General features: G+C 47.6%; 1 protein-coding gene and 1 long non-coding RNA gene across 2 annotated transcripts in view; one reads left to right on the top strand and one right to left on the bottom strand.

Moving 5' to 3' along the window:
- NPR1 (natriuretic peptide receptor 1) overlaps positions 1–25,495 on the top strand; it is a 61,868-nt gene that overhangs the window by 26,650 nt on the left and 9,723 nt on the right. The window contains exons 4-14 of the mRNA XM_080984548.1: positions 2,214–2,349; positions 3,552–3,643; positions 4,989–5,124; positions 5,401–5,485; positions 6,764–6,884; positions 7,965–8,039; positions 9,251–9,328; positions 14,877–14,981; positions 20,269–20,340; positions 23,415–23,574; positions 24,704–24,859. Of these exons, the coding sequence (XP_080840674.1) occupies positions 2,214–2,349; positions 3,552–3,643; positions 4,989–5,124; positions 5,401–5,485; positions 6,764–6,884; positions 7,965–8,039; positions 9,251–9,328; positions 14,877–14,981; positions 20,269–20,340; positions 23,415–23,574; positions 24,704–24,859 (1,216 nt within the window). The remainder of the gene's footprint in view (positions 1–2,213; positions 2,350–3,551; positions 3,644–4,988; positions 5,125–5,400; positions 5,486–6,763; positions 6,885–7,964; positions 8,040–9,250; positions 9,329–14,876; positions 14,982–20,268; positions 20,341–23,414; positions 23,575–24,703; positions 24,860–25,495) is intronic.
- Positions 15,127–19,672, bottom strand: LOC308465189. The gene is made up of 2 exons (XR_013980333.1): positions 18,698–19,672; positions 15,127–18,543 (listed from the first exon to the last, which is right to left on the bottom strand). It is a non-coding gene; the product is annotated as an uncharacterized lncRNA (long non-coding RNA).

Below are 25,495 nucleotides of genomic sequence, written 5' to 3'. Positions count from 1 at the left end.
TCTGTCCTTCCAGTGAGCACTCAGGGCTGATTTCCTTCAGAATGGAGAGGTCTGATCTTCTTGCAGTCCATGGGACTCTCAAGAGTCTCCTCCAGCACCATAATTCAAAAGCATCAATTCTTCGGCGATCAGCCTTCTTTATGGTCCAGCTCTCACTTCCATACATCACTACTGGGAAAACCAGAGCTTTAACTATACGGACCTTTGTTGGCAAGGTGATGTCTCTGCTTTTTAAGATGCTGTCTAGGTTTTTCATTGCTTTTCTCCCAAGAAGCAGGCATCTTTTAATTTCGTGACTGCTGTCACCACGTGCAGTGATCATGGAGCCCAAGAAAGTAAAATCTCTCACTGCCTCCATTTCTTCCCCTTCTAAGAGAGCTTCATGCCCAAGGTCACACCCAGCAAAATTCACGCAGCCAAGCGGGATTCGAACCCTGGCCACTCCTGGGTTCTAGTACAGCACTCTAACCGCTACACTGCATTCCATGTGAGAAAAGGACATTTCAGAGATTTCCGTATTAAGGTGACGGTCGCACCCATTGACCCACCTTCACTGACCTCCCCCCTCACCCACTTCCACCTCTGGCCCATCCACCGAAGGCATGTGGCCCCCAGAAAGTTGCCCCGGAGGGGATTTGGCCCTCGGGCCGGGATGAAACGGTGTCTCTCAACTTCAGAGGGGAAGCAAAGTTGTAGGAAACAGGTTTGACCTCTGGGTAAACAAGCCAAGAAATGTCTCCGAGTTGAGGTGCATGGTTCTCCGCTCCCCATTTTATCCTCTGTGAGGTAGGCCAGGCACCCTTCTCCCTCCCACGTCCTACTCCAGCACTCTAACCACTAGGCCAGGGGTCAGCAAGCTTTTACAGCAGAGGGCCGGTCCACTGTCCCTCAGACTTTGTTGGGGGCCAGACTATATTTTTTGGGGAGAGAGCCAGTGTGGTGTAGTGGTTAAGAGCGGTAGTCTCGAGGCGGAAATGACTGGCAGAATCCGAGACCAGGGAGAAGAGTCGGTGGAAGAAGATTGGAAAAAATTTAAAGACTATCTACAGAAATATTGTAAAATTAATGAATGTTAGAAAAATGTTGGAATGAAGTTATATGGCTTTAGTAGAAATGTTATAAGGAATTAAGTACAGATAGGTTAATAGAGTATTAAAGGAAAAATAAGGTTAGAATGAGTTAAGATAAATATAGGATAGAAAACAGAGGAAGATGGAAAGGAATTGCTGAAATAATTAATAGAAGTGGAATACAAAGAGGGAGGTGTGAGGAGGTCGTGGAAATAAGTGAATGAAAGATGGGGTAATGAAATTGTTTGATTTATTTTATTGTTTTTGTTTTGTTTTGTTAGTTTGATGTGTTGTGTTGTATTGTATTGTCTTTTTAGTGTTTAAGTTTTTGGAAAAATAATAAATATATTATTTTTTTTAAAAAAAAAGAAAGAGTGGTAGTCTCGTAATCTGGTGAACCGGGTTCGCGTCTCCGCTCCTCCACATGCAACTGCTGGGTGACCTTGGGCCAGTCACACTTCTTTGAAGTCTCTCAGCCCCACTCACCTCACAGAGTGTTTGTTGTGGGGGAGGAAGGGAAAGGAGAATTTTAGTCGCTTTGAGACTCCTTAAAGGGAGTGAAAGGCGGGATATCAAATCCAAACTCTTCTTCTTCTTCTTCTTCTTCCTGGGGGGGGGGGAATGAACAAATTCCTATGCCCCACAAATAGTCCAGAGATGCATTTTAAATAAAAGCACACATTCTGCTCATGTAAAAACACCAGGCAGGCCCCACAGATAACCCAGAGATGCATTTTAAATAAAAGGACACATTCTACTCATGTAAAAACACGCTGATTCCCAGAACGTCCACGGGCCAGATTTAGAAGGCGATTGGGCCGGATCCTGCCCCCCAGGCCTTCGTTTGCCTACCCAGGCACTAGGCCGTTACTGGCTCTCCATTGTTATAAACCACGCCGGCACCCTGTTTATTATAAACCGAACCCCCCCAGACATTTTGACCCAAATACCGCAGTCCCACAGTGAGCAGAGGTACGTGCCCCATTGATTCTAACCTCGCCGATGAGTTGGCATTCTGAAGTTGGTGCTGTGGCCGGAAAGGACGCCCTCCTGGTCTGGTGGCACCCACCCTGTCTCCCCCCCCCCCCCCGGGCTGAGTGGCGCAGAGGCAAATCTAACTGGCTTGGCCGTCTTGCTTTCCAGAAAAACTTCATCGCTGCTGCCTTTCACGACGGAGTGATGCTCTACGCTCAAGCGGCCAGTGAGATGCTGGAGCAGGAGGGATCCTTCTCCAACGCCACCTTGACCACCCGCCAGATGCAAAACCGGACTTTTTATGGTCAGTACCTCTCATCCCTCCCAGGTTTCGTGCTGTTGGTTTTTTTTGTTTTTGTTTTAAATGTTTCCCCCCTTTTTTTGTCCTCCCAACAACCCTGTGAGGTAGGCTTGGCTGAGAGGAAGGGACTTTGCCCCCAAGGTGAGTTCCGTGGCTGAGTGGGAATTCGAACCCTGGCCTCTCCCAGGTCCTGGTCTAAACTTGGGTCTCCAGCTGTTGTTGGACTACAGCTCCCATCATTCCTAGCTAGGAGGACAAGTGGATCAGGGAGGATGGGAATTGTAGTCCAAAAACAGCCAGAGGCCCAAGTTTAGGAAACCCTGCTCTAACTAACTGTTATGCCACAAAAAAATGGTTGCTGGGCAGGGACTGTAGTTCAGCGGTAGAACTCCCGTTTCGCATGCAGAGGGGTCGTGGGTTTGATCCCCGCCATCTCCTCTTAAAGATTCAGGGTGGATGAAAGAAAGTCCTTCTCAGTGCAGCACATAGCTGACCCGTGGAACTCGCTGCCACAAGATGTAGTCAGGATGGCCACCAGCCCGGACGGCTTTAAAAGAGGATTGGAGAAATCCATGGAGGAGATCCGTGGTCAGAGGCAGAAATGTTTCTGAATTCCAGTTACTGGAAACCACAGGAGGGGAAAGGGCTTTTGTGGTCCAATCCTGCTCAGGGGTTTCCTGTAGGCATCGGGTGGGCTGCTGTGAGAACAGGATGGCCGGACTAGAAGGGCCATTGCCCTGATCCAGCTGACTCTCCTCATGTTATTGTGTAGAGCCATTAATTTCAGTGGGTCTCCTCTGAGTAGAACGTAGTCAAACACAACCTCATACATTTAAAGCACATGACTTCCTCCGGAAGAATCCTGGGAGCTGTAGTTTGTAGGGTGCTGGGATTTGTAGCTCTGCGAGAGGGGAACTGCAGTTCCCAGCATCTTTTGTGGGAAGCGACATAGTTTAAATGTATGGCGTGGGTGCGACCACATTGCCTGCTGCAGCCAGGAAGTCCCATCCATCCAGCCTTGGTGCTTTTCCTTTTGAAAGAAAGACCAAGTCAGAAGAAACGTGAAGGTTCTAGAACAAAGGTTGGATGTTTCAGGATGTGCTCAGAGTAGACCCATTGAGATGCGTGTGGCAGATATGTTCACCTCTCCTCAAGGACCAGTGTGGGATTCCTGTTTTTCCTCCTCTCCTTCCTTCTTTCGGCAGGGGTCACAGGGACCCTGAAGATCGACGAGAGCGGCGACCGGGAGATGGATTTTTCCCTCTGGGACATGAACCCGACGGAGGGGGAGTTTGAGGTTTGCTCCTTTTGTTGCTTGTCTGTCTGTTCTCTCCACTCCCCACAACATGTATTCAAAGGTAGACCCCTCCCTGAACGTGGGGGCATCATGGGTAAGCGCCAGTGATGAGACCCCTCACCCACAGAAATCCCCCGTCTCCTTTTCAGAGCCATTTAAACTAGTGATTGTCACCATGCCCTTGTGGCAGTGAGTTCCACTGGTGGGGCAGGCTGTGTGAAGAAGCTCATCAGACTTGAAGACCTTAACCCACGTCCATAGAGCAGGGGTCCTCCATCATGGGGAACGAATGTGGCCCTGCAGCCTCTTTATTTGGCCCCCAGGACTCTTCCCCAACCCCACTCTGGAGGCTGCGTCCTTTATCATTCCTGCTTTGCGCAGTCCCTCCTTGGGTACTTTTGCCTCTCTGGAATTTGTCCTTCAACTCTGACCATGCCCTTTGCTTGCCTGGATAGAGGATGCAGAGGTGAGTTTGTTTTGAAGTTTATTTCTAAATTTCAAAAGTTTTCAAGACGATACATACTTCCAAATATACATCCATTTCACGTTTGAGTTCCCCTCAACCCTTCCGTGGATTCCCTTGCAGTTTCTAAATTTGCTGCATATTATAAATATTCTATGCTTTATCTTTTCCACACTGTACCCCAACAAGTATTCAACTGCTGTTATTCATTCAAATCCTACTGAAATATACTCGGAGTCGAGAGTGGATTTCATGCTCTTTATTCAGCTCATATTGGTGAGGAGGAATGGAAGTTCCCCCAGATTGTCTGCTTTATATACATTATTTACACAATGGGCCCCACGTGATTGGCTAGTTCCGGGATTCTCCTGTAGGCCAATCAGGTTGTGGATTCACTTCTACCTGGAGCTGGATTGGGTGGCTCCTGTGGACCAATCAGACTGCTGCATTCTGAATCCTATTGTTCTAGGACCAATCAGACTGCTGCATTTTGGATCCTATTCAACTCAGTACATAACACCTACGTACGTTTTAACATGTTTACAATAATTCTTCAGATATTCAGCAAAAGGTTTCCACTCCTCCTTGAAGTCTACCTCTTCATGATGTGTGTGTGCTTGTGTATTTGTGTGTGCTTGTGTGTTTGTGCATAGAAACCAGCCCACTGTCCAAAGCCAAAAGTTACATTTGCGGCTCTGCCCACTTTTACTCCTGGCTCCTCCCCCACCACTGCTGTGCGGCCCCCAACATGGTTCCCAGAAAAGAATGCGTCCCTCGGGCTCCTCATCCTCACCAAGGAGGAAAAATGGTACCCTGCCTCCATCTCCTTCTCTTCTCCCTTCTCTCCACGCCCCCGCCCCCCCGATCCCTTTCTTTCCACAGATTGTCGCCACTTACAACGGGATCACCAAGAAGATCAAGATGGTTCCCGGAAAGGATATCCACTGGCCAGGGAACGGCATCCCAAGGGATGTGCCCTTCTGTGGTTTTGAGAACACCAACCCGGCCTGCCAAAAAGGTACTGGAGGGGATCCCAAGAAGGCCCCTTCTGCTGGCTGTGTGGGGTTACCTTGGGGGCTGATCCAGTTGGGCTTAACCCAGTGGTTCCCAATTAGCTAAGGACTGTGGACCCCCTGTTTTTCAAAAACCAAGCATGTGGCCCTTGGAAGGCTGCTCAGAAGAAGATTTCCGGCCCTCAGGCTTTAGGAAAAGGCTCTCCTCCCTAGTTTTAAGGGGAAATAGCTGGCTAATGGTTGTCCCTCCCTCTCCCTTCATTTCCTTCTCTTGGCTACAGCCTCCTTCTCTCTGCTGGAGATCCTCTCCCTCACGATGACCTTGGTCCTGTCCGTCATCATTGTCACAGCTTTCTTCGTGTACAGGTGAGTGGCTGGGCGGAGTTTGTGGACAGGTGCTGCCAAAAGTAAGAACTGGATTCAACCTGATGTCCTTCTGTTTGTTTGCTGGCCTGCTACCTGACACAGGTCCTGCTGGAAAGTAATGAGTTGTATTCAGGGGCTAATCCTACTCAGAGTAGACCCACTTAAATCAGTTAACGTGGCTAACTCAGCTCCGTTCATTGCAATGCGTGTAAGTAGAACTTAGATGGATGCCACCTGGTGCCTATTCCCCTTCTAACTTGTTTTGTCCCCTGTGTCTGACAACTCGCAAACATAAAAAGTAAGGCGGTTCCTAAAAATGGAACACAATGCAGCTTACAAAAAAATGAACATGGAAAACAAGGATAAACCAACCTAATACAGTACATAGGAATTTGTGTGTGTGTATAAGATGCAAGGACGTGGGTGGCGCTGTGTGTTAAACCACAGAGCCTAGGACTTGCCTATCAGAAGGTCGGCGGTTCGAATCCCCATGACGGGGTGAGCTCCCATTGCTCGGTCCCTGCTCTTTTGCCAACCCAGCAGTTCAAAAGCACGTCAAAGTGCAAGTAGATAAATAGGTACCGCTCCAGCGGGAAGGTAAACGGTGTTTCCGTGCACTGCTCTGGTTCTCCAGAAGTGGCTTAGTCATGCTGGCCACATGACTCAGAAGCTGTACACCGGCTCCCTTGGCCTATAGAGCAAGATGAACGCCGCAACCCCAGAATCGGCCACAACAGGACCTAATGGTCAGGGGTCCCTTTACCTTTACCTTTTATAAGATGCAAGCCCACTGCACGGCAGAAAATTAAGATCTGGGTGAATATGAATTCCCCCCTGGCGCCTAAAACAGATAGTGATGGCACCAGGCGTGCTTCCCTGGGGGGAGCATTCCCTAAACAGGGAGCCACCACCAAGAAGGCCTGTTCTTTTAGAAGACACCTGAAGGCAGCCCTGTTTAGGGAAGCTTTGGATGTTTAATAGATTATTGAATTTTAATATTAATATTCTGTTGGAAGCTGCCCAGAGTGGCTGGGGAAACCCAGCCAGATGGGCGGGGTATAAATAATAAATTATTATTATTATTATTACTTGTGTCGCCACCATGGGAGAGGGCCCACGGAGCAGGACCTCAGATAAAGAACGCAGTTTTGCGAGGCGATACGTTTGCGATTGTGCATTTGCAGTGATAAAAGAGGAAGGAGGCAGCAGGGTGGGTGGGAAGCTTGCCAGGCCAGAAGTCCGTGAGCCCTGACCTCTGCCGCTGCCCTCCCCTCCCAGGAAACTGAAGCTGGAGAAGGAGCTGGCCTCTGAGCTGTGGCGGGTGCAATGGGAGGACGTCCAGTCCAGCAACTTGGAGAAGAACCTCCGCAGCATGGGGAGCAAACTCACTCTCTCCCTGGTGAGTCATCGAACCCTAGAAACGTAGAGTCGGAAGGGACCACGAGGGCCATCTAGTCCAACCCCCTGCAATGTCAAAATCTTTTGCGCAGTGTGGGGCTTGAATCCAAGACCCTGGGATTAAGAGTCTCATGCTTTACCGACTGAGCTATCCCCAGGTCCCATCCATCTTCCAGAAGCCCCTTCCTCTTGTTTCTAACCAATATTATTTACCATATTTTTCTGTGTATAAGACTAGGTTTTTTTAACCAGAAAATTAGGTTTAAAACGGGTAGTGCTGAGGGGGTGTTTTCTTAATTTGGAGTCCCCAAAAATAGGGGGCGTCTTATACATGGAAAAATACAGTATATGTCAAAGAGAAAAACAACTACCAGAATTTTAGAAGACATCTGAAGGCAGCCCTGTTTAGGGAAGCTTTTAATGTTTGACGCACTATTGTATTTTAATATTTTGTTGGAAGCCGCCCAAAGTGGCTGGGGAAACCCACCGACATGGGTGGAGTATAAATAAATTATTATTATTATTATTATTCATTTCATTTATATCCCGCCTTTTCCTCCAAGGAGTTCACGGCAGCATTCGTGGTTCTCTTCCCCATCTCACAACATCCCTCCCAGGCGGGTTAGGCTGAGAGGGAGAGGCCGTCCCAAGAGCTTCATGACTGAGTGGGAATGTGAACCCTGGTCTTTTCCCAGGTCTTCCTCCAGCACTAACCACTGCACCATGCAGCCTCTGCGCTCTGCTTCAACCACTTTGGTGCCACTTTAAACAATCATGGTTTTCCCCAAAGGATTCTGGGAACTCTCATTTGTTAAAGGTCCTGAGAGTTATTCAGGAGAACCTCCCTCCCCTAATTCCCCTTGCAGAGCTGCAACTCCCAGAGATCCCTGCCGAGACGGGTTGGTGGATAAACCACTCTGGGAATTCGGATCCTCACACCTGAAATGTTCAGATTTGTAGGTTTTAACGCTGTTCAGGCTGCGCTTGTTCAGCAAATGAAGATCTGGGGTGTGGGTGGGGAGGTGTTTTGTTTTGTTTTTGCTCTGCTGCCAGACGTTCCCTCTCTGCTTTCCTTCCGCAGAGAGGCTCGAACTATGGCTCCCTTCTCACCACAGAGGGACAGTTCCAGGTTTATGCCAAGACAGCTTATTATAAGGTAAACCTTGGAAAGAAGATTGTGTCCTTATTGGAAGACAGGACACGCCGATGTTTATTGCGGGTCTGGTGGACCAGGTAGGGCCAACCCATAGCGCATGGGTAGGCAGACTAAGGCCCGGGGGCCGGATCCGGCCCAATCGCCTTCTAAATCCGGCCCGTGGGCGGTCCAGGAATTAGCGTGTTTTTACATGAGTAGAATGTGTCCTTTTATTTAAAATGCATCTCTGGGTTATTTGTGGGGCATAGGAATTCGTTCATTTCCCCTCCCAAAAATATAGTCCGGCCCCCCACAAGGTCTGAGATTCAGTGGACCGGCCCCCTGCTGGAAAAGTTTGCTGACCCCTGCCATAGCGCCTCTTGCTCCTCTCGTGGTGGATAAAGTCATCAATGGCCACTAGCCACGATGTCCGTGGTCTGCCTCGGCGGCTGGAGGCAGCAGTTCTTCTGAATTCCAGCTGCTGGAGTTCCAGTAGCTGAAACCCTGGGGCATCTGGTTGGCATCTGTGAGAAAATGATGCTGGACACTGATCTAGCAGCCAGGCTCTCTGGCGTCTTTAAACGGCCTCGGTCCAGTATATCTGAAGGAGCGTCTCCACCCCCATCGTTCTACCTGGACACTGAGGTCCAGCACCGAGGGCCTTCTGGCGGTTCCCTCCCTGTGAGAAGCCAAGTTACAGGGAACCAGGCAGAGGGCCTTCTCGGTAGTGGCACCTGCCCTGTGGAACACCCTCCCACCAGATGTCAAAGAGAAGAATAACTATCAGACTTTTAGAAGACATCTGAAGGCAGCCCTGTTTAGGGAGGCTTTTAATGTTTGGTGTATTACGGTATTTTAATATTTTTTTGGAAGCCGCCCAGAGTGGCTGGGGAAGCCCAGCCAGATGGGCAGGGTATAAATAATAAATTATTATTATTATTATTATTATTATTATTATTATTTGGAGCCTCCAGGTCCAGAGGCAGTCTATCTGGATCCCTAGGTTCTTTGGGGCATATGGCCACTGCGAAAACAGGATGCTGGACTATGGTGAGCCTCCACTGGCCTCATCTTTCTGAGGTTAACCATTGAGCTGGCCCAGGTGGATGAGTCGATGGGTAGGCGGACGGCTCCCTTGCAAAGCGGCCGAACTGGCCAGTCTTCTTTCCCCCTGCAACCTCAGCAGCACGATTCCCTCTCTCCTCTTCCCTGATTTCTGCGTCTCCTTTCAGGGGAACCTCGTGGCCGTGAAACATGTAAACAGGAAGCGGATCGATTTGACGCGGAAGGTGCTTTTCGAGCTGAAACATGTAAGCAACTGGCTGGAATGCCCTTTGAGAGTGTGGCAAAGACTCCGGAATGGCTGGTGGTGGAGGGGCTGGGTGGTGTCTGTCCCTCTGGGATGGGGAGGGGTTGCTGATGGAGCTGGAAGATTATTGCGATTATTTTGTACATGCACCAATTCCTTTTCAGCTGAACAAGGTTCTCTAAGCAAACAGCCACACGGTGTGCACAATACTCTTTTACAGTGGTACCTTGGTTCTCAAACTTAATCCGTTCCGGAAGTCCGTTCCAAAACCAAAGCGTTCCAAAACCAAGGTGTGCTTTCCCATAGAAAGTAGTGCAAAATGGATTAATCCATTCCAGACTTTTAAAAACAACCCCTAAAACAGCAACGAGACCACTTATCCATAAAATGAAAGCAATAAACAATGTGCTGCAGTCACACAATCAGTCAGTCAGTCAGTAGCTGAATTGGGTTCCACACAGTCACAAAAACAAAACAAAAAGAGCCACAAAAACAAAAACACAAAATAAATGGCAAAAACAGACAGATCTCAGCGTAACACTCAAAACGGAGCACGTTCGACTTCCGAAAAAAGTTCACACACTGGAACACTTCTGGGTTTGCAGTGTTTGGGTTCCAAGTTGTTTGAGTACCAAGGCGTTTGAGAACCAAAGTACCACTGTATTAACATTTATCTAAATTGTGATAAGATCTTCTTTTTTTAATCCCTTATCTTCCAAAGCTATAAGGCCTGATCCAGCAGGGTCTCCTAATGTTCTTATGAAAACCATGATTTCCTCTTTATGCCTTTATAAATACAGCAACCTGTAACTCTGGACAGTGTGAGACTCCTCTTGTCTAGACCACCCCTCCAGAAAGTGCATTTCCTTCCATGCTGTGTGTGTGTATATATGTAAAGGGGTGTGTCGGAGAGACAGAAAAGGGGGTGGCAAGGAGACAAAGAGTGATATGGATTCTGGCAAGCCCCTCCCACTTTGGGGCCATGGCCCCGCCCACACCAGGTTCGAGGTTCTTGTATTAATTTATAAGGCCTGTAATAATAACAACAGCCCCCAATGTTGCATTGGGTCCGTGCATCTGGCAGTTAAACAGAAGGTTGGTGGTTCGAGCCCAATCAGGGACGGCTGTGGGCAGGATTTGTGCATTGCAGGGGGTTGGACTAGATGACCCTTATTGTTCCCCTCAGCTCTACAGTTCTTTGATTCAAACTTGGGTCTTAAGGGCTAGTGGGGCTCCGGAGGGGGGGGTGTCACTCTGGCAGTGTGAGCAGCTGGCCTGCCCCGGTCTCCAGCAACCCACTCTATGCCACTGGTGGTCTCTTCCAGGGCTTAGTGTGAAGGGAAAAACTGCTTCTCCCCTGTTATTTGGAATTGCTCCCCTCTAAAACCCCTTGCATAATAGACACTTATAACAGAAGTAATGAAAACTATGGATTGACCTTGTTCAGGACAAAGGGCATTTGCTTTTGCTTTTGCAAACACAAGGGTGAGCAAAGGGTTGTTGATTTAATGCCGCGTCTGCTGCAGAAGCACCGCAAATGGTAGCAAAGGAGCTAATGGGATTAGGAATAAAAAGTCATTAGAGGTTGTTAATGTTTCAGATAATTCAATGTATGAGCATCTATCCTATTTCTTGATACATATTCGTTCATATTTGCTAAGCATCAGTTAGCTTGAACCTGATTATTACAAGGAAGAGGTGTAGAGGCCCTCGCTAATGTGTAACTATGCCTATTGAAGAGAAAAGGGTGATAAAAGATTTGCATGTTTGAATTTAAAGATCAACCTTTTTGTAATCTGTTTGCTGTGACTGTCCTGATCTGAAGTTAGTTTATTGTACCAGCTAATGACCTGTAAGGGGGTTTGGCAGTGGCATAGCGTGGGTTGCTGGCATCCGGTGTGGGCGAGACACCACCTCCACTGAAACGCCCCTCCGCTGGAGCCAAGTGGGGCCGCCCTGCTCCACCTGCCTGTCCACGCACACCCACTCACTGTGGGCCTGAGCTGCTCTGCCCCTTTGCCAGGGTGGGGCAGGGATCCCTGTGGAAGCCAGTGCCTGTGTGGGGGTGCCTGGTTGTGCCCCCTCAGAATTTTGTGCCTTTGTCCGTGGCCCCCATCCCATGCTACGCCACTGGGGTTTGGATCAGAACCTGAATATGTCATGTCGTGGCTGGCTGACGTGGAATGGCCAAGGCGGATCTAGTTATGCAATTAACATGATGTAGCGCTGTGGGTTAAACCACAGAGCCTAAGACTTGCCGATCAGAAGGTCGGCGGTTCAAATCCCCGTGACAGGGTGAGCTCCCGTTGCTCGGTCCCTGCTCCTGCCAACCTAGCAGTTTGAAAGCACGAAGTGCAAGTAGATAAATAGGTACCGCTCCAGCGGGAAGATAAACGGCGTTTCCGTGTGCTGCTCTGGTTCGCCAGAAGCGGCTTAGTCATGCTGGCCACATGATCTGGAAGCTGTCCGCCGGCTCCTTCAGCCAGTAAAGCGAGATGAGCGCCGCAACCCCAGAGTCAGTCACGACTGGACCTAAGGGTCAGGGGTCCCTGTCCCTTTAAGCTGTATGTATATAAGTGTCAACCTTGTGGTCACTTTACTACAGTAAAGTTAATATAAGGGTATGGTCTTGTAGGAATCTTGGTTGAGTTTCTTATTGAGCTCCCTAGCTGGGACCAACCTGAGGGGTGGTTCTAGCCACTCCCTTGCCTAGTCCGATACTCTAGCCCAGCCTTTCTCAACCTTGGGTCTCCCGATGTTGTTGGACAACCGCAGATGGGTACTTCGTTGTGGTTTTTCTCCTTTCAAGGCAATTTATGTATATTTAGCCCGGAAGAGAGGAGACTGAGAGGAGATGTGCTAGCCATCCTCAAATACCTTAAGGCATGAGTAGGCAAACTAAGGCCCGGGGGCCAAATCCGGCCAAATCGCCTTCTAAATCCGGCCCGCGTACGGTCCAGGAATCAGTGTGTTTTTACATGAGTAGACTGTGTCCTTTTATTTAAAATGCCTCTCTGGGTTATTTGTGGGGCGTGCCTGGTGTTTTTACATGAGCAGAATGTGTATTTTTATTTAAAATGCCTCTCTGGATTATTTGTGGGGCATAGGAATTCGTTCATTTTTTTTTTTTTTCCAAAATATAGTCCGGCCCCCCACAAGGTCTGAGGGACAGTGGACCGGCCCCCTGCTGAAAAAGTTAGCTGACCCCTGCCTTAAGGGCAAACAACCTTAAGGGCTGTCACATGGTGGAGCTTGTTTTCTCCTGATCTGGAGGGTAGGACCCGAACCCATGGCTTCAAGTGACGAGAAAGGAGATTCCGACTAAACATCAGGAGGAACTTTCTGGCAGTAAGAGCCCTTCGACAGTGGAACGATCCCTCTCAGAAGATGGTGGGCTCTCTCCTTCTTTGGAGAGGTTGGATGGCCGTTTGTCATGGATGCCTTAGTTGAGACCCCTGCATTGCAGGGGGTTGGTCTAGATGAAACCTGGGGTCCCTTTCAACTCTTCTGTTCTATGATTTTATGAATTTAGTGGGGCACCAGCAAGGGGCATTGAGCTGCTGGGGTATTTGGGGGGGGGCGGGCGGCAGATTCATTAGCGGGGAGAGAAAGCGCACAGGGAGCGGGCAGCGAGCGGTGCAGAGTGGCACCCGGGTGCTGCTACAGCAGCGCAGAGGGCTAATGACTCATTAGCGAGGAAGCGGCAAAGAGCCGGCCATCTGCTCCTCCTTAATTAAGAGCCGGAGCAGCTTAAAGCAACAGGAATTTACGTGTGTGCGAAGGAGAAGATAAACAAGGGGTTTGGCTCGCGAAAGGGGCATCTGAGCAAGCAAAGATAATAGCTGGCTGAGGGAGAGATATTTGCAACCTGCTTGCTTTTGACGTGTCTGTGTCTGTGTGTGTGTGTGTGCATGTGTGTGTGTGTGTGTCTGAAAGCATGCTTTCCCTCTGGCAAGGCGTCCGCACATCAATCACATGCACACACTCTGTCATGTGCTCAGCTCCCCACGGCGCAAATTCCTTCCGTCCCAAACTGATGCTTTCCCTGCTTCCTGGAATTGGGATGCTTCCCTCCCAAGTTCCCCCTGCTTCTCTTGGCGCTTATGCCCATGGGTGTCCTCTGAGTGGGGGAATTCCTTTCCCTACCACCCCTATCATGACCCCCAAACCCCCAGACTCTCAGCTGCCTTAAATAAAAAAAGACTTAAGTAGCCTGATCTCCCTCTTCCAGTGTTTTATTCCTCCTCCCCTGCTGAAAAATTCTTGTGGACTCCTGTTTATGGATTCCTCCAAAGTTTCTATTTTTAAAACCATGTTGCATGTGTGCCAGGAGAGGTTCCACATGCAGCAACCAATTATTTTATTTGTGGCGAACGCATGGACATCACACTCCCTTGCGAAGTCTCCCATTTGTTTGTTTGCTTATGATGCTTTCTGGAATCCTGCGCTGGGTTGCTAAACTTGTGGAATTTGTTTGTTTCTTCGTTTATTGCATGCGTATCCCACCTTTTCCTCCAAGGAGTCCTGGCTGGTGTACATGGTTCTCCCCCTCCTCACAACAACCTGGTGAGGTAGGCTAGACTGGGAGGCAGTGACTGGCCCAAGGTTGAACTTGGTAGCCAAGTGGAGAATTTGAACCCTGGTCTCCCAAGTCATAGTCCAGTACCAACCACACTGGCTCTCTGGTGGGTTTTTCGTTTGGCGGGGAGAGCAGAACGTGCTTGCACCAGTTCTGGAAATCCTAGATGGAAAGGACCCCAGGGGCACGAAATCCTTCTCTTTGCCTCCCGTCCCTGAATAAATTACATTGTGCTTTATCATAGGTCTCACTGTCAGTAAATCTCCTGGATTTAATTTTTCCTCTGCTGCCTGCAGAGTTAAGTCGTGGGGAAAATAAGTCTTCGGTTGTTAATGCTGGACAGAGAGACGGTTCTGTAGGGATGCTGTCAAAATGCGCACTGACACATCTGCGATTCTATTCAACATCTCATTGGATCTAGTTAAATGTTCAGGAGTTGCAGCCGAAGGTTCTTGGCCTTCACCCAGCCAGAGGGGTATTAAAATTATGAAGGTGCTCTCATATGAGATTTTACAAAAACCTCTGCTTTCGGTCAAAATGTAGAAAAACCTCAATAATTTTGAACGAACGAGTCCCCAAAGCATGGGATATGCACCTCACATTGGGGCGTTTGCAATAGTAGCAGTCAATAGTGATTTCAGAAAAATGTGGCGCTTTTCCTTTTATGTGGGGTTTACGTTCTGAGACACCACACATTTAAGTGAAATTGCATATATTGGGAACACCATTGAAAAAGCCTGCACCCTATTCCACCCCTTTTGGTGACATTTTGGGGTCATTTCCGGGTTCAGCGCGATGTACGCCTGCGCAGTCACACACATATCAGACCCGCCTAAAACGGTCATTGCCTATATAATTTTAACCCTCTGGCTAGGGTTAAGTAGCTTCTGCAGTGGCTCTCTGTTTGTGTTTATGTGTTGCTTGGGTCGCCGGCAAGATTTGGGCACTTTAACCTCCATGTTCTTTCCAGATGCGGGATGTTCAAAACAAGCACCTGACGCGCTTTATCGGAGCATGCATTGATCCCCCAAACATCTGCATCTTGACAGAGTACTGTACCCGTGGCAGTCTCCAGGTACGTGAGAGTTGTGGCGAAAAAGCATGCCTGGATGTTAACAACTCTTGCCCTGTTCAACTTCTCTCCTTATAGGTGGGTGAGGCCAGTGCCAGATTTACGTATAAGCTAAACAAGCTATAGCTTAGGGCCCCACTCTCTTGGGGGCCCCCAAAAAATTTAAAGGAAAAACAACAACCTGGATGTACATTTCCAAAATATAAGATAAAAAACAAATAAAATAAAACCTACATACAGCAACGGTGTTTTGTGTTGTGTAGGCTCCTATGATGTAAGTGAGGGGCCCCGCCTGCTAGCCTGCTCCCTAAAATATCACTGGTTTGCTCCTTTCTATGTATAGGGTGCCTACATTCTGCGTGGACTGGTTGCATGGCAATACGTGCAAATGGCTTTAGATACCTATTAGGTCCATAAATTACCAAATAGCATATATTCAGCACAAAAAAACAGCGACAATTTGTTGTTGACGAAGGACAGCTGGACATATAAAGGGCCCCATTACCTTCAGTAGTTTGGGCCTCATCAAACCTAAATCCAGATCTGGGTCTTCTAAAAGTCTACCAGACTTTTAGAAGACATCTGAAGGCAGCCCTGTTTAGGGAAGCTTTTAATGTTTAGCAAACCACTGTATTTTAATATTTTGTTGGAAGCCGCCCAGAGTGGCTGGGGAAACCCAGCCAGATGGGCAGGGTATAAATAAATTATTATTGTTGTTGTTATTATTGTTATTGTTACTTCAGAGGTTTTCAACCTTTGAGGGTCCACTGCTCCCTTGACCAACTATATTCTTTTGATAGCACCCCTATGGGGCTCAGGAGCCCTGTTATGTCACCCCTCGCCTGCTGAGCTGGCAGCCTCTAATCCATTTTTGAACACCATCCCTTGGAGACTGTCCCCTCAGCCTCCTCTCTTCTCCCCTCTCCTTGGGAGTCCTCTGGGCAGCTGAAGCTACCGCCCCTGGTCTCTGAGCTGCCCCCCCTGCCCCAAAGAGAGGTGCCACTGCCCCACAGGGGCCTGGGAAGCACCCCCTGGCCAGCCCCAGAGGCACCATTCGCCTGGGGAGCTTGTAACCAGGGCTGCCGCAACAAACAGCTGGGCAAGCCTTGGGGAGGCAAAGACTCAAGAGGGTATCAGAGGAGGGAGGAAAGGAAAGAGGGACAGAGGCCGGTGTTGCCCGCAGCACCCCTGACCATCATTCAAGGCACCCCAGGGTGCCATGGCACACTGGTTGAAAACCACTGGGTTACTTAGTTGAACCCACACTTAAGGCACTCGCTTTTCTTATTACTGCTGCCAATGAAGACCAGTCTGGCCATTCGTTTGGCAATAGGGCAGCCATCTTGCAGGCCTAAGGAGAGCGTAGTGTCCCTCAGCCTTAATTACTAATGCTGCTGGCAGTGGAGGCTAATAATGTGGCCAATACCTCAGCAAAAGGACGGCCATTTTGTAGGCCTGCGGGAGGCCTTGCACTTCCTATCCTTTATTATTGATGGTGCTGGCAATGGAAGATGGTAGGCTGTTCCCTCAGCTACGGATAACCCATCATGTAGACTTGAAGAAAGCTTAGCCTTCATTAACTTTGGTGCTGGAAATGGAGGGCATCCATCTTGTAGACTTGGAGAGAGCCTAGCCCTCAGTAACGATGGTGCTGGCTGATTTGGCGGGCATACTCTTGAGTAGGTCTGGTGAAATTAATGGGCCTGAGATTTGTGTTTGTTAGTTTCAGTGGGTCTGCAATGGGTAAGACAAACACTACCCTTAGTCTTTCCCTTGACCACAGGGTGGCCATTTTGTAGGCCTGAGGAGAGTCTGGCGCTCGCTGGCCATCGTTGCTCACACTGCTGACATGAGGGCAGCCACCTAGAGCAGTAAAAGGAACCATATTTTTAGCTTTGCAAGCCTCCTGTGCCAGCCAGCCAGCCTCAATCCTCGGGCGTCGCTCTGGCTGTGTGTTGCCAAGCGGCAACCAAATGTGTCACGCTGGCAGGGATGATGGAGGATTCTGTTCGCAAGAGAAACGGGAATTGGCACTGTGGGCGTTTTTGTCCCACAACAGGAATAAAAATCAAACCAGCAGATGTAATCAGTATCGATCCAGCGAATACAATCAGTTGTTGGGTTTTTTTTAAAGCCTCCAACCAATGCGTAATTAATGAGTTTTTTTTAAAAAAACACACACACCAAAAAAACCACACCACCATTATTTTAACACTTCCTTTACATTGAAATTAGACCTCAGGCCTTACTACTTTGAGATGTTCATTTTTTTAAAAAAAAAATTCTTTACAATCAAGCGATATGTGTTTAGAACGTTGATGTGAGTTTTAATCTGTTTTTATCGCCGTTTTAATTTTTCAAATGCCCTAAATTATTGTTGTCGGGTTTTTTCCTGTTGATAATGTTATCGTTTTATCTTTATCGTAAAGCCCCTTGGGGCTTTTATTCTTTCTTTCTTTCACAAACAAGCGGTGTATAAATTTTATGAAACAAATAAATAAATACAAGCTTTATGAACTGAAATAAATAAACGGATGGGCCACTCCTTCTGTTAAACTCACAATTTATGTAAACAATCTACATAGATTGCATAAATAACTAAATAAACCACGCTAAATGGCGGGACGAAAGGCGTAGCAGGAACCGAACGGCGTAGCAGGAACCGAACCGCAGCGGAACAGAAAGAGCGTGGATTGCGAGGAGAACGGAAAACTTATTGTGTGTCTGCTTGTGGAGAACGTCGGCTGCGCACATGCGTGGCCTTGACGTGTGGCAGCCGACATGTGGCTATTCAATGCAGGAATTGTGCTGCAGAGAGTGAGGCTCAGGATCAGGCCTCTTTCGTGTGTGTAGGGCCGGAAAGTCCTCTGGCGTGGCGGCGTTTCTTCCGCACCCGCCACCTCGACCGCAGCCCAGCCGAGGGCTGAGGCGGGGGCAGACGAAGCCTTTAATTAAAAGGAGCGCCAAGGGGGTACTGCAAGCCTCTCTGCAGAGCCGATTCCAAGAGAGATGATTTATAGCGCGGTGGATGAGCGAGAAGAATTGGCGGCGTGCGGGGGGGGGGGGAGATAGGGAGATTTCGACAGTCCTAGATTCCTGGCTGCCTGCTGAAGATAAGCATTTCCTCTTATAAAAGAGAGGAGGCAGAAACGGGGAGGCAGGAAAGAGGGGGAAGGAAGGAAAGAAAGTAAGAAAGAAAGAAAGAGCGAGCAGAAGGGGAGAAAATGGTCAGGCGGCTGGAACCGGGATGGGCTCCGCATGGGGAGAGGGGCTGGAAGTTGCAGGACAGTGTTGTGTAGTGGTTAGAGCTGGGTTAGGACCAGGGAGACCTCAGGTTCAAATTCCACCCTAAACACTTACAGTTCCATAAAACATTAACTGAACCACTTTTAGCTGGTTGTGCTCTATCCCCTGTTCCCTTGTTCTCTTTCTTTCTTTCTTTCTTTCTTTCTTTCTTTCTCTCTCTCTCTCTTTCTCTCTTTCTTTCTCTCCTTCTCTTTCTCTCGTTCTCAGCTGCAACCTACCTTACAAGGTTGTGAGGATAAATGGAAAGGTGGGAGAGAACCTTTAGAGTTCTTGTTGATGGTGATGATGATGATGATGTTGACTCTCCCTCTACCTTGAGGTCCCAGGGTGGGTTACAACATTCAAACACAACCTTAAAAAACCCAGTTTAAAACAACTTACAACCGCAAAAATAAACTGGGTAGTCAAGATGCCCTCAGGGCATTTGTGCTGAAAGGTGGGGTTATGGGAAATAAAATATATTCTCAAATTTAATAGAGGGGAATATTTCAATGTGTAGTCTCCTAGCGTGTGTGTGCTTAGATTGTTTGAGAAACTGGATGTTGTTGAGACTTGGGTTTCCTGTTTTGTTTTCATAAAAGAAAAAGAAAATTCCCCAAACAAGCAGGATATGTAAAGTGCTGAGTTGGGAAAAATTCACACCAAACGTTTAAAAAATAAATAGATAGACAAACCTAAAATTTCTAAGCATTCTGTGAAATCAAGAGTTGGACTGTGCAGTCTCAGGTTTAGTTATTTGCAAACGGCGCTAGGTTTTGAATTTGCGGGACGAAGGCCTTAAGCATAAAAAAGCCATGGATCAGAATGCATTGGGCTGCGTGTGCAAAAAGAGATTTGTGCCCTCAGCAGCATATCTTCAAGACAGTCCTCCTGAACTTGTGTCGACGCCTCCATCTTTCTAGGCTTCATTCACACATCACTTCATTCCATTTCTCTGTTTTCCTGTTAATTTCCACATTACATTTGAGCTTCCTCCACGTGAGAAATGTGAGCTGAAAAACCAATGGAATATGGCACACATGTTTAGCGCTCATTTCTGTCTTATTTGATTCCCAGGGGGTGGGGATAATGTTTCCAGCCCTCTTAGCCTTGGAAAGTATGTCAGACTCAAGTGACGAAATTTAGGGTGGTTGTACCAGCATCCGGTTCTTTTTTTGCCATCTTCATGGGGGAATTGCGGGGGGAATGGATGCATGCATTTGCGGAAAGGGCAGAGGAAAGGGGACGTCGTCCAGTGACGTTCATTGCTGTGACACCACGCCCTCTGACCTGAATAACATTTAGCACGACAGGCCAATATTTAGGCCAAAAAGCCACCATTCCATAACAAAACAGGGACTGCCCATGGTTGGAAAAGGGAAACAAGCAAAGTATTGGAAGACACAAGATCTACCCACCTTGGAAGAATGGCAGATGAAGGTGATGGACTATATGGAACTGGCGGAAATGACTGGCAGAATCCAAGACCAGGGAGAAGAGTCGGTGGAAGAAGATTGGAAGAAATTCAAAGATTATCTACAGAAATATTGTAAAATTAATGAATGTTAGAATGATGTTGGATAGAAACTAAGTGGTCTTTAGCTGAAAAGTTACAAGGGAAGATGAAAAAAGGGTTTATTATGTAATATGTAAAAATCTAAAATTACAATATTTTTTGATTAATGATTAGGATACTAAAAGAGGGGAGGGATTTGCTGAACAAAATAATTGAACTGGAATACAAAAAAGGGAGGTGCGAGGAGGTCATGGAAACAAGCAAATGAAAGATAAGATATGGAAAGACTAATCTGTTTTTTAACTGTTTTTATTTTGTATTTTCATTTTTTATCTGTTTTCTTTTTTCTTTTTTTGCTCATCTTTGTAATATGTTGAAATTTTAATAAATATCTATAAAAAAAAAAAAAAGGAAAAGGGAAACAGAAGCGCTGGAATTATAATCAGGAAAAATCTAACCCAATATTCCCCACCTCTGGCTGCACCCTAGGATATCCTGGAGAACGAGAGCATCACCTTGGACTGGATGTTCCGCTATTCGCTCACCAGTGACATCGTCAAGGTAATTTTAAGAATGCCTCCATCTGCCTCTGGAAAGCCCACAAGCAGGGCATGAGCAACTGGTGCCCAGAGCTTGTGAGTGTGATAGGAATTTTATGGTTTTAGATATATGGCAACGTTAATAACCACATGTACATAGATCAACACAGGAAGACCAATCTGGAACCATTTTGATTCCTAAACTGACCAAATCCTGGAAAAGCCTCCCCATTGTCTCTTTCCTCACAAATCCTGTCTCAAGGATATGTCTGTTTGAATAAGGTGTGAGCCTGTGACCTGGCCCAGGAAATAAGTATTTTACCACTACAAAAGAATGGCCAGGCTCCCCAGGAAATCCAATCAAGTAACCTGCTAGACAGGAGATAAACAACAACAGGAGAAAAACAATATTTAAATTTCTGTGATGTAGGGGGATGTATCTGAGGGGTGGTCTTAGGTTACACCCCTTCTGTGATGTATGCATAATGTTTCTGGGGGTGGTCCTGATCTAGAGAATGGGAATTTCAAAAGTCTTTATAAGGCCTTGCACGCCATTGTTCTGGGTCCTCTTCCTCTCCTGCGTGTGAGGGGAGTACCCTGTTGCAACAGATCAATAAAGATCAAGCTTACTAGCTGCTTTGCTTCTCAATATTCTCTGGTTGGCCTCTGTTATTTTCTCCTACCAATAGGGAACCTATGTAAGGACTCTATATGGGCTCTTGGATACCCCATAAGGGAAAAGGGCATATTTTTATTTACAACATGAGGCCTTGGCTTAGCTTCAAGAAGGGTTGCCGCTGGGGTCCAGTTGAGGGGCAAGCAGGCGAAATTCAGGAGGGCGGTGGATGCGGGCCACCCACACCTTAAAACCGCGGCCAGACTATTTTGAACGGTCATGGCTCCCCCGCAAGGAATTATGGGAACCGCCCTACGCAAAGGATGCTGAGAGCTGTCAGGAGACTCCCATTCCCCTCACAAAGCTACAATTCCCAGTGTTTCCAGTGAAGAGGGGTTGATTGTTAAGCCACTCTGTGGAATTGTAGCTCTGCGAGGGGAATGGGAAGCTGGCGTGCGAAGCCTTCCGTTGTCCTTTCCCCTCAACATCTGGTACTCATCCTGCCTCTGAACGTGAGGGAGGTTACTAGCGGCTATCGCTGCACCAGACCAAAGGGCCAAAATGTCACAAAATGAAGGAAATCTGTGATTTCCCAAGCTTTCTATTTTTAAGTTGAACGCAAACCCTCCTGCTGTGGGGCAAGGGAGGGAGCAGGGGTTGAACCCATTCTCCCCATTCCATTTCCCTGATCTAAATTGCACACACACACACACCCATCCTGCAAACATCATACGGACTCTCCAAATCTCATTTTCTGTACTGGGGGAAACCTACAGATCACCATACCTTTTTCTCAGGGAGGGTTGCAGCATCTGTGGGGAGCTGTTTTTCAGTAGGAAAATAGTGAAAGAATACCTATTGCGACTGGTAGGGCAGAAGGCAGGGAGGCCAACAGTAGGTGGCGCCAGAGCAATGAATGAAAGACAGAGCCAACTAATTCTAGTATTGTCCCCATCCTCTTCCTCCCTGCTGAGTTCTACAAGGGACAAGATTGAGAATAAGGAGGAAGCTGAGAGGCAGGGTCACCCCCATAGACAGGTAGCAAGTAAGGAGGGGGCTGGGGGGGCAGGGCTGGCTGAAGGCAGAGGTCAGTGGGGCAGTTCACCCTAATGGACCAGCCCCTACTGAGCTAAGCCAGCTGAGGATGGTGGTAAATGTAAACCAATAACATCTGGGGAGTAGAGATGGAGAATGTTTCAGTTTAGATTCAAAGGAGAACCTACTTAATTCACATTTTTTTTGGAACAGCTCCTGAACCAAAGCACAACTTTCCTACAAAATCCTCACTTCTCTGAATATTGCAGTCCAGTTCTCCAAGCAAAGCATAGGAAAATGCATATGTGGGAAGCAGCCTTTTCTGTGTGGCTGTTCCCATATTGTGGAATCGCCTCCCAAGACAGGTCAGGCAGGCTCTCTCTGTGTTAGCCTTCCACCGGCAGGCTAAGACCTTAATGTCCAGACAGACCTTTGGAAACTCAGGGAGCAGATAATGCTGATCACTGGGCTGCTGTCAGGGCAAACTGCATTTTAATTGCAGGGTCTAAATGTCTTCTGATGTATCGCAATTATTCTCTTAACTAGTTCGTTTTTATTACCTTGCATTTTATAATGTTGTTTTTAAATGTAAGCCGCCTTAAATCCCAGCTTGAGAGAAAGGCAGGTTATAAATACTATGCACATATTAGAGAGAATAAAATACAGAAGTGCATCATATCGAGGGAAGTTGTTTTGCAAGAAAAGTGTGTAAAACAGGGGAAACTGCTTACAAATCTGTGTACATTAGGATGCATTTGCATTGAATGGCTGAGGAATTTCCATTAAGAGACACTTTGCAAACTGATGCAGAAATGTGGAGAATTTAAGACTGGAAAAGATGAAGAAAAGAGAGAAAGGGAAAGTGATGGATTTGCCCGTCCCTAGATTTTGGACTGAAGGTAGAAGACATAGCTCAGTCGCAAAATAGATCAGTCCGTAGAGCATGAGATTCTTAATCTCAGGGTTGTGGGTTTGAGCTCCATGTTGAGTGAAAGATTCTTTCATTGCAGGAGGTTGAACTAGATGACCCCCACGGTCCCTTCCATCTCTACTATTCTATGACTTTAAATCAGTGTAACACAAAATGCCCATGCAAGATCTGCACTCCTCATACAGTGGTACCTCGGGTTACATACGCTTCAGGTTACATACGCTTCAGGTTACAGACTCCGCTAACCCAGAAATAGGACATTGGGTTAAGAACTTTGCTTCAGGATGAGAACAGAAATTGTCCTCCGGCAGTGCAAGGCCCCATTAGCTAAAGTGGTGCTTCAGGTTAAGAACAGTTTCAGGTTAAGAACGGACCTCCGTAACGAATTAAGTACTTAACCCGAGGTACCACTGTACTTAGCAGAGTGGGCCTGCTGCCCCACACAAGCCTCAGGGCTCTTAGACCTCTCTCTCTCCCTCCACTCCAATGTTTCCCCCCCTATTCCTCCAACCAGGGGATGCTTTTCCTCCACAACAGCGTGATAAGCTACCACGGCAACCTGAAGTCCTCCAACTGCGTGGTGGACAGTCGCTTCGTGTTGAAGATCACAGACTACGGGCTGGAGAGCTTCCGTCAGGCGCCCGAGACGGATGATTCCCACGCGCTGTTTGCCAGTGAGGGATATGGCTGGGAGGGGAGGGGAGGGGAGGGGTCAGGTGTGGGGGGTTAGGGTTTCTGAAATTCTTATTTTTATTAACAAAATGTAGATATCACTTGATTGTAAGTGTGGGGGGTGGGGCTGGGAGGGGAGATCAAAGCGGTTTTTAAGAAGGAAACATAAAAACAGGTATTTTAAAAGCATCTGGGAAAATGATCAAGCAATAGCTAAACAATTAACTTTTAAAATCATCAGTAAGCTAAGAAGAGATTAAAAATGCACATTGGCATTCTGTAAGTCTGGATAGGCCAACCCTAACATTAAAATGATTTCAGACCCTCCCGGTCTCCCATTTTTCCAGGGACAGTCCCAGATTTACAGAAGCTGTCCTGGTTTCTGATTTGATCCTGGAATGTCCCACTTTTCCTTAAGATGTTCCTATTTACATCAGTGAAATGTTGGAGGGTATGGAGTTATGTGACCTATGAGCCAAGGAGACAAGTAGTTGTACAACCTTTAGAAGACGTTTGAGGCACCCCTGTATAGAGAAGTTTTTAAATGTTTTATCATGTTTTTATATACTGTATGTTGGAAGCTGCCCAGAGTGGCTGGGGCATCCCAGTCAGATGGATGGGATATTAATAATAAAATTGTTTTGCTGTTGTTGTTGAATAGGAAGTCCCTATTTGCATCAGAGACATGTTGGAGGGTGTGAGCTTTTAAGTAGGTACCAAAATCAGTAAGGCAAAGAAGGTCCCTGCGTGATGTCAATAGGCAGAGTTCCAAAGTGCAGCTGGCGCCGCAGTAAAAGATGGATTTCTTACAAGTGTGTTGCCTGTAACAGATCCATGTGGTCGAGTGGACACATATGGCATAAGGTGATCCTGCAATTTGTATGCAGTGTTACTAGCCCCATGGAAACTGGTGCATTAACTTCAGTGGGTCTGTGCTGAGAAGGATTTAGCCCATAGCTTCTGATGCTTGAAAAGCCGTGTGACCTTTTGTAACTGTCCTGGCTCAAAGGCCTGTGGCCTTTGGCCTCCCCAGGCCTACCATGGGTCTCCTTCCAGGTCAAGATGATAGCAACTGACTCCCGCTCCCTTGCCCTGCTTGACTCTGCTTCTTCCCACCCCCTTTCCCCCTAGAGAAACTCTGGACGGCCCCCGAACTCCTGCGCATGGAGTCGAACCCATTCCTGGGCACCCAGAAAGGCGACGTCTACAGCTTCGGGATTATCCTGCAGGAGATTGCCCTGCGGAACAGCGTCTTCTACGTGGAAGGCATGGATCTGAGCCCCAAAGGTAAGAAATTGGGTGAACGGAAAATGCCAATTTCTCCTCCAGGTCACTGTCAAGGTGCAGGAAGCTCCAGATGTCATTGGACTCCAATTCCCATCAGCCCTTGCAAGCATGGCCAATGTGTTGATGGGAGTTGTTGTTCAGCAACCTCTGGAGGGCTGCAGGTTCCCCACACCTCTGACTTTTGGGATCCAGCTACATTCCTTTACAGCTTCCCCTGCGCAACTGGTAAAGAAGTTGTTTTACACACTTTTCCAGTGTATTTGCTTCATAAAATGTCGAGGGTTGTTTCTTTCAATCAAGCGATATATACATTATAAAGAAAGATGAAACAACAAAATCACCGGTAAGAAAAATTAGCCATAATTTGAGACTTTCAAGGGACGCGGGTGGCGCTGTGGGTTAAACCACAGAGCCTAGGACTTGCCGATCAGAAGGTCGGTGGTTCGAATCCCCGTGATGGGGTGAGCTCCCGTTGCTCGGTCCAAGCTCCTGCCAACCTAGCAGTTCGAAAGCATGTAGTACAAGTAGATAAATAGGTACCACTCTGGCGGGAAGGTAAACAGTGTTTCCGTGCACTGCTCTGGTTCACCAGAAGCGGCTTAGTCATGCTGGCCACATGACTCGGAAGCTGTACGC

The sequence above is a fragment of the Podarcis pityusensis genome (assembly GCF_964106645.2).
Source record: "Podarcis pityusensis genome assembly, chromosome: 16".
In the NCBI taxonomy this organism is placed as follows: Eukaryota; Metazoa; Chordata; class Lepidosauria; order Squamata; family Lacertidae; genus Podarcis; species Podarcis pityusensis.
This window is presented reverse-complemented; position numbering and strand designations above follow the sequence as displayed.